This window comes from Bos indicus, chromosome 7 (genome assembly GCF_029378745.1).
Source record: "Bos indicus isolate NIAB-ARS_2022 breed Sahiwal x Tharparkar chromosome 7, NIAB-ARS_B.indTharparkar_mat_pri_1.0, whole genome shotgun sequence".
NCBI classification, from domain to species: domain Eukaryota; kingdom Metazoa; phylum Chordata; class Mammalia; order Artiodactyla; family Bovidae; genus Bos; species Bos indicus.
Window position 1 is genome coordinate 3,741,345 of NC_091766.1, and position 9,926 is coordinate 3,751,270.

General features: G+C 62.4%; 1 protein-coding gene across 1 annotated transcript; it reads right to left on the reverse strand.

Moving 5' to 3' along the window:
* Positions 1–374: 374 nt before the first annotated feature.
* Positions 375–9,924, reverse strand: CILP2 (cartilage intermediate layer protein 2). The gene is made up of 8 exons (XM_019963770.2): positions 9,249–9,924; positions 8,267–8,365; positions 6,915–7,187; positions 6,185–6,340; positions 4,833–5,111; positions 3,841–3,949; positions 3,483–3,640; positions 375–3,259 (listed from the first exon to the last, which is right to left on the reverse strand). Exons 1-8 carry the CDS (start codon positions 9,310–9,312, stop codon positions 924–926), a joined length of 3,474 nt encoding a protein of 1,157 aa, XP_019819329.2. The 5' UTR covers positions 9,313–9,924; the 3' UTR covers positions 375–923.
* Positions 9,925–9,926: the final 2 nt, after the last annotated feature.

Consider the following 9,926-nt stretch of genomic DNA (forward strand, 5'->3'; position numbering starts at 1 on the left):
CCCTGGCCAGGGTTCCTCCCTGCCCACTGTAGCCCCTGGGCACATGGCCAAGTGGGAGCCTCTGACCACAGCCAGGCAAGGAGGAGAATGCCAGGGCAGCAGCTGCTACTGTGTTCAGCGGTCAGGGCTGCACGGGCTCGGGCGGCTCATGGGTCAGCTCCGCTCACACGTGTTGCAGACACACTTCTGTGGGCATCAGTTGGGGCCTGTGTGCCTGCCTGAGACCTCATGCAGGCCTGCAAGCTGCTCTCACACTCATGTCCGTATGTGCTTCGGGCCTGTTTCTGCCTGCCCAGGTGCCTCTGGATCTAGCGGTACCAACCCCCATCCTTCCCTCACCAAGACTGACACAACGAGGAGGAAATGAAGCATCTTTAATTGAATCCCTGCCTCAACCCCCTAGAGAATCTCCAAGCACCAAACATGTGAGAACTGGGCCCCCCAGCCCCAGAGCCAATGCGCCCTCAATGCGCCACCTCCAGACCCCTCCCCACTCACACCTGTGGACAGTCTTGCAGGCTTTGTTCCAATAAATAACCCCAAGAACAAAGCTCAGGGTAGGGGACCCAACAGAGCATCCAGCTCAGCACAGAAATCTGAAGACGCGGATTATCTGAATACACATGAAATCAGAGCTGGTATGCAAGCTGGGAATAATCCCCTTTGGGCCCCAGTAGGTCACCATGCCCCCACGGTCACCCCACAACACTGGCTCCCACAATCAGGACAAACTAACTCCATTTCATGTCACACAGTAACAATTACCTGCTGGGATTCTCCACCATCAGACCTGACTCTGAATCCTGGGCAGGGGAGGGGAACCCAGAAACCTTAAGAGACAGCAAGCCTCTGGAGAAGGGGGCTTGGCTTCCCAAGGACAGGGGGATCAGGAGCAGGGCAGAGGGACAAGGCTGGGGGCCAGGTCACTGCTGGGCCCTGCCTCGGCGGGTGCGGAGTGGACTTGAGGCTCGGGCCTGTACGCGCGCCGACTCGCCCATCTCCCTGCGGATGTCCCCAAGAGCCGCCGATGGGGACTCCAGCAGCCTCTGGAAGAGGCTGGGCCGGCCCGCAGTTGGCTCCCGGCACTGGAAGGTGACGGCTGTGCCTGCGTCAGCCTTCATCTCCCTGGAGAAGCCATCGGAGGAGCCGTCGAAGCAGCGGCCGATAGCGATCTCCTTGGCCAGCCTTGGGCTCTGGTCGGTGACCGTGTAGACACCATAGTTGTGACCCAGAGGGTCCAGCGGGGCCAGCATGGAGAAGGAAGCCAGGTCATCAGTGGGCGCGAGTGGTGGGTGCCGTGTCAGGTAATCCTGCAGGAGCCCGTTGACCGCCACACGCCGGCAGCTGCCCTGCGGCATGATGGTCACCAGCGTCCTGTCCACCTGACGCTGGTCAAACAGCATCCCGCTGCACTTGAATTCCACACAGGCGGCAGAGGAGCTAGGGCGCTGGGGGTCCCGGACACTCCGGGAATCCCGCAGCCCGTAGAGCTGGCCCTGGGTCCGGGGATGGCTGCCTCCCAAATTATGGGAGCGGACCATGTACTCCTGGGGTCCTTGGATCTTCACCTTGAGGAAGCAGGCCCGGAACTCCTGCGGGTTGGGCCACCAGGCCAGGAGATCTCCGGTCCAGGAGGCTGGCGCGCCCTCGCGGAAGGGGACCACGTTGTACTCGTATTTGTCCGCCTCCACACGAGCGAAGCGGAAGTGACTGGCGGTCACCGGGGCCTCCTGGCACTCCCGCAGGCTGCGCCACGGGTACACGGGGCCGTTGGCCTCGGTGGGTTCGCCGGGCCTGGGCTTGGCGAGGTTGATGCGGAAGCCGCTGCGCTTGAGGGCAGGGTCATCGTGGTCCGTGCGGCGGTAGTCCAGCCGGTCCAGGTAGGGCTGCGCCACGCCAACGGCGGCCGGGAGCGGGCGCGGCCGCGAGGGCGCGGGCTCCAGCTCCTCCCCGCCCAGGGTGGCCGTGACCACGGCGGTGTAGGCGTCTGGCTGGTCGGCGTCGCAGAAGGCGGGGAGGCAGGCGCCGTTCGGGCCGGTGACCGCGCTGTCGAAGCGGCCCCAGGCGCGAGGGTTGGCCGAGAAGCCGGGGGCGGGCTCCAGATTGACCAGCGTGACCACCACGCCCTCCACCTGCTCGCTGGGGGTGAACTTGTCGTTGGCATAGGCGCGCACCTTCACGAAGCAGCGGCGGCGCTCGGGCACGTCCAGGTTGAACAGACGGCGCTCGCGGATCTCCACGTTGCCCACCAGGAAGACCCGCTCCTCCCGGCGGGCCCGCTGGGACGCCGGTCTCTCGCGCTGGAAGCCGCTCTCTTCTTCCCACAGGCCCGTGTCAGGGTTTAGCGACCACAGCTTCAGGGCCTCCATGTGGCCCGGCATCCGGATCTGGTCAGCGGCCACGCGCACAGCCACCAGCCCCGTCTGCAGCTGCTCGGCGGAGCCGGCCGCCCGGAGGTCCACCGAGAACATGCCGTACGTGCGCAGCGGGGCCAGTTCCCCGTCCCCGTCCACGAACAGCAGGTCACTGGGCGCGGCGGCTGCCGAAGTGAGATTTCGGGGGTCCACGAAGGTCACCTGGGCCTCCACAGCCCCCGTGTAGGGTTGACCGTCAGCTCTGCGGAAGGCCCCGGGCGGAATGATCAGCTCTCCTAAGGGGGCCTCCTCTCCCATTTCCCCGAGGGATATGGTGTTGCTCTGGCGGGCGTCTAAAATGATGGGGGCTTTCTTTCGCATGGCCTTGACCTCATGGTACACGCCAGCACCTCGAGGGTCAAAAGGCAGGACCCTGACAGTGTCCACGAACTGGCCACTGGGGTCCACAAAGGTCATCACCAGCCGCTGAGTGGAAGGCGCCACCTCGAGAGTGAAGTCACCCTGGTAGGACGTGAAGCCAATGGGCTCCCGGCCCAGCAGGATGCGAGCAAAGCGCAAGGGCTCCCTAGAATCAGCGGCCACCACGCGTCCCCGGATCAGCCCCCGAAGGGGCAGACATTTCTGACAGCCACACTCAGCCACGACCTTGACTGGGAGAGTGTAGCCAGAGCAGTGGATCTTCCTGCTCTCCAGGCGGCGCACGGAGCAGCAGCGGGAGCCTGCGTCCCCACACCGGGGGCTGGAGCCTGCAGGGCTGGGGCAGAGGGTGTCAGGGCAAAGGCCTACGTCCAGGTAGGTGGGCCCTCTGCCTGGCTGACCACAGTCATCTGGAAGCTTGATCAGGTGTTCTCGGGGCCGGGGGTCACAGGCTGGCTGGCCCGGGGCTGTGGAGCAAGGAAGCAGGCAGATCAGGGTAAATGGGAGAGCTCCAGGGAGGCCAAGGCTGGGGGCCTGGATTGGGGTCAGAGGCTCAAGCCAGGGGCTCAGCGACTGAGCAAGGTCAGAGATCAGTCTGAAGTTGGGATTCCATGTGAGGCTGAGTTTTAGCTGGAGGTGGGACTCAGTTTGGTGTCAGGGATTGGGGGGAGGGTTACTGAAGATGCTCACCAAGTACGGTGAGTCGAGCAGCGCCCGATCGCACGGCCCCCGCGTCATTCCATGCTTTGCAGTGATAGGTGCCTGCCTGGTCTGGGCGGAGCCCATGCAGCTCCAGGTGGGCCCCATACCTGTGTGTCCGTCTGTCCAGCAGCGTCCCGTTGTGGAACCTGGGTGGGGGGCGGGTGAACAACACCATGGGTGTCCTTGGCAGAGGGGAGGGGCTGCATCCACCCCCCACCCCTCCATGCAGCACAGGGAGGTTGCAGAGCAGCTTCCTCTGGGTCTCCGAGGCACCACGAATCACAGGACGCCCATTCCACGCCCACAGCTGGGCGAGAGACCCATGAGCACGAGGCAGGGCACTCACCAGGAGTATTTCTTGGGCATGGGGGTGCCTGAGGCTTTGCAGCAGAAGGTCACATTCTGGCCAGCCTCTCGAACTTGAGACTCGGGGTGCTTCACCAGGTAGGGCTTCTCTGGGGGCAAAAGCAGCAAAGGTCAGGGTCCAGCTTCTCCCAGTGATCCTTCCCAAGAGGCAGGTGCCATCCAGTCTCTTACTGTGATGCCCTGTTTCACCTGGGTCTTTTCTGATGACTCTCGCCCCACTCTCTTTCACCTCACATCTGCTGGAGACTCTACCCTTAATGCAGAATCTATTTTTTTCCCCTTTAGCCACGGACTTTATTGTTTGAATATTTGCAGCTATTATTCTATACACAAATTTTAATTTCTTATAGAACTCTGTATTCCTTATGGCTGGGTCACTTCACTCTCCATTTTATGGCACATTTCCATCAAGAAGTGTTTCCCTAGATCGCAATCTGCCTGATTGTGGGTTGTTGCTATTGTTCAGTTGCTAAAGTGAAAGTTAGTTGCACAGTCGTGTCCAACCTTTTGCAGTCCCATGGACTATAGCCTGCCCGGCTCCATGGTCCATGGAATTCTCCAGGCAGGAGTACTGGAGTGGGTTGCCATTTCCTTCTCCAGGGAATCTTCCCGACCCAAGGATCAAACCCGGGTCTCCTGCATTGCAGGCAGATTCTTTACCAACTGAGCCACTCGGGAGTTTAGTTGCTAAGTTGTGCCCAACTCTTTGCGATGCCATGGACTGCAGCCTGCTAGGCTTCTGTGTCCATGAGATTCCCAGCCAAGAATACTGGAGTGGGTTCTTAATGCCTAATCTTAATGCTTCCCTTTGGAACTCACGTCTCACCCCCACATCTTCTCCAAGGACTGTGACATCTTATTTCTTGCCCCATTGACCTCGCTGTGCATCATGTCGTCCCAAGTGCTTGGTGTCACCCAGAGTTACCTCCCCAGGTCCTCGGCCCCTCATCCCTCTTGCCATGAGGCACTTACCCAACTTATTAAGGACAACAGTGGCCACTGATGACATGGAGCTGTTGGCCTGGGCCTGGGTCATGCCTGCTGAAAAGCCGTCCATTTGGGCACTGACGTTGGCTTGGCTGCTGGCACAGACTCCAGGCATCCGGAAGGTTCCATGGGCATCACTAGTGGCTATGGTGCCAGGCCAGTCTCTCAAGGAGACCCTGGCTCCTGGCAGTGGACGCCCAGATGGGGTGACCACCGAGCCCAGAAGAATGTGGTCGGGGCACCCACAGGTGCTGGGGCCACACCCTGGAGGGACACAGGGAGGCACAGAAGGCTCTTGACCCCTTCCTGGGGAGGGCTTTCCTCTCTATCAGTCCCTCAGCAAAGGCACCTAGGCACCCTGCCCACCTCGTTCCCCTCAGAGAGTCCTCAGCGTGGACCTGCTTGGAGCAGCCCCTGGTGTAAAGGACATGGGGCTGAGTGGTCAGGGCTGGGGCGAGGGGGGTACCCGGGGTCCTGGTGTGAGGGAGATGCCCCGGGGAGGAGACAGGATAGTTGACTCTCACAGGCCAGAGAGGCTCCTTCTAGCATGAGAGGAAATGTTCAGGCCGGGGCTGGGGGCCCAGCAAGGGGCTGCGTCTTGGGCCCAGAACCTTTCCCTCCAGTCCCAATCCTGCGGTTTCTCCATAAAATGGAAAATTCCACTGGAAACTTCAGGGCAGAGGCATGGAGAACGCACAGCCAAGCAGAGTAGGGTGGGGACCCCACCACCCCATTGGCCACACTGCTCCCCCACCCTGCTGCGGGCTCTGCTGGGGCAGTCTCCAGACCGTGTTTGTGGAGCCCAGGCCTGATTGGAATTTCCAGTCGCCTCCTGGCTGGCCTGGTGTCCGGCCCTGGGAGGGCCTGGGCATCGTGTCTGCCAGGGTGTGAGCGCGTGTCCGCGTGGGCGTGGGGGGACGGGCGGGGCCTGCCAATGCCATGCAAGTGTGCACCCCGAGTGCATGAGCCAGCTTCTGCGTGTGTCCACATCCACCGGGATATCCGCACACCCCAACATGCACACGGAGGAAGCGCCTCCACAGATCTGCCCATGACTGCACATGACCCCCGTGAAGTCCACCCGTCCAGATGTACACTTTTACCAGTGCTCCTCGGGGGCGCAGAAGGGAAGGAGAAGCCAGTCTCCACGTGGTCCAGGTTCCGCTCCTCCAGGCTCCGCCCCTACGCCCAGACTCCGCCTCCTCCCTCCAGGCACCTCCCCATCAGACTCCACCCTAATTAGCCCCTCTAGGTACTTCCCTCAACTGGCCCCGCTGCCATCACACCCAGGCCCCGCCTCTAGTCCTCCCATCTCCTCCAGGCCCCGCCCCTCCTACCTGGACACCGAGGCCTCACACACTTCTGCGCCTCCGAGGGACGCCCGGGACACGCATCCCCCGCGGGGCTTGAGCAGCGGCGGCGGCGCAAGCGACGGCCTGGCCCGCAGCTCCCCGAACAGGGACCCCAAGGGCCCCACGAACCCCACGTGGCCTCTGGGGAGAGGGCAGAGATGGGGGCGTCAGGTGGCCGCCCACCCCAGAAACCCAGAATCTGGTGACAGTGTGGGGCTGGAGAACGTTCGTGGCACGTGCATCTGAGTCAGAGAGAAGTCCTAGCCTCTCCCCCCCAAGGCGAACCGGTCGAATGTGCAGTGGAGGTACAGTTGTCCACCCCCAGCACACCACCGCCCCACCCACCCCGCCCGCGACCTCTCTTTCCTCCCCTCCCAGCCGAGCTATTCTTTCTGCGTCTCACACGTGTCTGGGGCTCACAACACGCTTTCACAGGACGAAGCTGTTGTAGAGCAAATGAGGGCAGCAAGACGGATACGCGGTCCTGGGGGCCCCTTCCTGCCCCCGCTACCTGGGCCCCCGCCATTTCAGCCCATCCCTTCCAAAGCCCCCTCTGCTCCCCTGCTCCAGCCCTCTCCTGTGGCCTTGGTCCTAAAGGACCCTCCTCCTCCTAGCCACGCCCACATCCTCTCGGTCCTGCCCTCTCCCCAGATCCGAACATTCAGGCCTCCTCCACCTCCCGCCAGTCCCTGCGGCCCCCTGAGCCCGCCCTCACCGAGCGGGCAGCGGAAGCGCACGTGGTAATTGGAGCATCTGCGGCCTCGGGGCTGCTCGCGGTTGAGGCACCAGAAACCGCGCGTGGGGTTCAGGTGTACGCGCTCGCCGACATCCGAAGGCAGCGCCCAGTCTGTGGTGCGCGCCTCCAGCGCCAGCGGCCTTGGGCACACGCGTGCCGGCCCGTAATAGAAGCGGATCGCGGCCAGGCTCTCGAAGTCACCGTCGCCGCCCGGGTGGTCGACGTTGAACCAGGACGTCCACTCGCTGGCCTCTGCGGGGACCACAGGCGCTGGAACCCGGGCCGCCGCCGGTCGGGCCCCATCAATTCATGCGAAAACCCGGGCCTGCCCACCCCCATCTCGCGTTTAAGCCGGGTTGGTGCATGGGCCAGCCCAGCCTTCCCAGATCCAGAGCCCTCGAGCACAGAAGGAGCTGCAAAGGGATTAAGGGAGGTTGTTTTCCTCTTGCAGCCCCCCTAGTTCTGCTGCTCTGCTCAGTACCTGAGCTGGCCCAGGAGTGCAAGCTGGGCTCTTGCCACTGTGTCACCAACCCCCACCCTGAGAATTCAGAACTCTTGAGAGGTAAGGAGATGTAAGGGCAGCAGGAGGAGCCGCGCCTGAGACCAGCCCTTCTGCTGCCCTTCCCCAGGCCCCCATCAGTGCCAAATGGGATCTTGCTTGTGCTGTGTTTAGTCGCTCAGTCGTGCCCAACTCTTCACGACCACATGGACTGTAGCCCGCCAGGTTCCTTTGTCCAGGGGATTCTCCAGGCAAGAATACTGGAGTGGGTTGCTATGCCCTCCTCCAAAGGATCTTCCCAACCCAGGGATGGAACCCAGGCCTCCTGTGTTGCAGGCGGATTCTTTACCGCCTGAGCCACCAGGGAAACCCGCTAAGGGACCTTGCTTACTAATGCCCACTGAACCCATCAGGCACCCTCAGTTTCGGGGAAGCCAGAGGTGGGAAGGGTCTGGCCTCGCACAGGTTAGCTTCTGTTTCCATCAGCCCCCCAGGGGGTGCTCACTCCTTTGCTGATTCAAGAGCAAGTCAGATAGAAGCTTCCTATCTGGGAAAGAGTACCAGAACTCTTGCTTCCTTGACTGAACTGAGCTGGTTGTCCCACCATGCCACTCCATCCGCCCCCCCTGGTTTCCTCCTGGACAAACAGCCTAGACTCTCCCTGCTCCTAAAACTGAAGACCTCTTAGGGCACCACTTCCAGGGGCCGCCACACCCAGGGACGCCTCCTGCATTCTTCACCCAGCTTGCATCCCCCTTCTCACATGACCCCACCAGCCAGAGCTCACACAGAGCCCACAGCAGAACCAGGACTCAGACCCAAACTGGCTCACCTTCCCAGTCCTCCAGGGCTGGCGAGGGCTGGCCAGGGCGCAACGATGAACCTTCAAGGCCCCACGCGGTCACCGTGGGCTCCTCGGCGTCCGGAGTACCTATCAAAGGGGTAAGGCGTGGCGGGGTGGGGGGAGACCTCTGTGAGCTCCTGGTATGTGAGGTGCTGCCACAGTCTCTTCCATTTCATAGAGGAGAAGCCACACTCCAACCTCAGTGGACCCCAAGCACAGCAGCCTCCCCTTCTCCAGGAAGCCTCCCCACCCCCAGGCTCTCACAGCCCATCCCTCACTCAGACACAGCCCCTTAGGCTGGGGAAGTCTGTCCTCTTCACTCCCCCAGACACAGTTCTCCCACTGTGTTCAATGGCCATGAATTCAGTTGGCTGTGCCTCTCTCTGCCCTCATCTTGATCTGAATTTTCTTTCATCCCTTTGCTGGCTCCCTCAGTCTACCTTACATCCCTGCACTCGGGGCCCAGGCTGCCAAGGGGAAGTCCTTGGAATCTAGCCTGGCTTCTCTGGCCTTGAGGTGTCTGAGATAGCCAGGCTGGGCAGTGACAGATAAGTCCCTTCCCTCTTGGAGTCTCAGTCTCCCCATCTGAAAAATAGGCCCAGTGCCCGGCTCTACTGAGTGTTCCAGAGATGGGAGTTTCTCTTCTGAATGGTATGTGTGTGTGTGCAAGAGGGGAGGAGTTCAGTGAGAGGGGACAGTTCTGACCCCTTCATCCTGGCGACAAGACTGGATGATTCAGGGCCCAAACGCTGTGGCTACGATGGATACCCTGCAGTCCCCTCTTGCCCCCAGGTGGTCCCGGAGGGAGCTCCATCTTGTCCTTGCCCCCTCACTCCACTCCCGAGGCGGGCAAGGCGGCTGCAGCATGGGGAAGCGAGTGGGTCCCTTGCTTCTGTCTCCAGGCTCCGGCTGCTTGCCAGACGTTCGGGCGCCTGGAGGGGGGCTGGGCGGGGGTCTAGGGGCGCCTCACCTCGGGCCCCCGCCAGGTGTGCGGCGGCAACACAGAGGCAGAGCAGTGTCGGCAGTGACGACATGGTCAGGTCCGAAGGTCGGAGGGAGGGTCCCAGCTCCGCTGCGCACTCGGGTCGGACTCCCGCGGGTCTGGCGGCCGCTGGGGCTGAGGATGGGGGAGGGACGCGGCCGCAGGCCACGCCCCATGCAGGCCACGCCCCGTCTGGGCAACTCCCGGGCCCGAGGTGACTTGGGTGACCACCCCTCTGGGGCGACCCCCTCGGTGCATCCGGCTGTACCTCCGCCCTAGGGCTGGCCTGCGTCCCTTCGTCGCCGACTGGAAGTCCCTTCCTGAGCCCACCCTCCCTTCTCCACGTCTGGAAGTGCCTCCTGGAACAGAGCCTGAAGCCGTCCGGACATTCAGGCTTTAGGCAGCCCTTTAGGCGGCTAGAAATCCTCCCCCGGGTCTCACTTCGAATCTGTTGGCTTTAGGTCGCCCCGAGCACGCTGGTAATCAATCTCACCCGGAATCCACCCGCCACTCTTCTGGCTCCGGTTTTCTCGGAGGCCAGCAGGAAGTCCCATGTGCGTCTGCCCTCCATCCCTCCCGCCTTGGGCCACCGGAGGACCGGTGGGCAGTTCCCCCCCGAGGCTGCCCGCCCCCGCGGCAGACGCGGCGCACAGAGGAGGCCCAGGC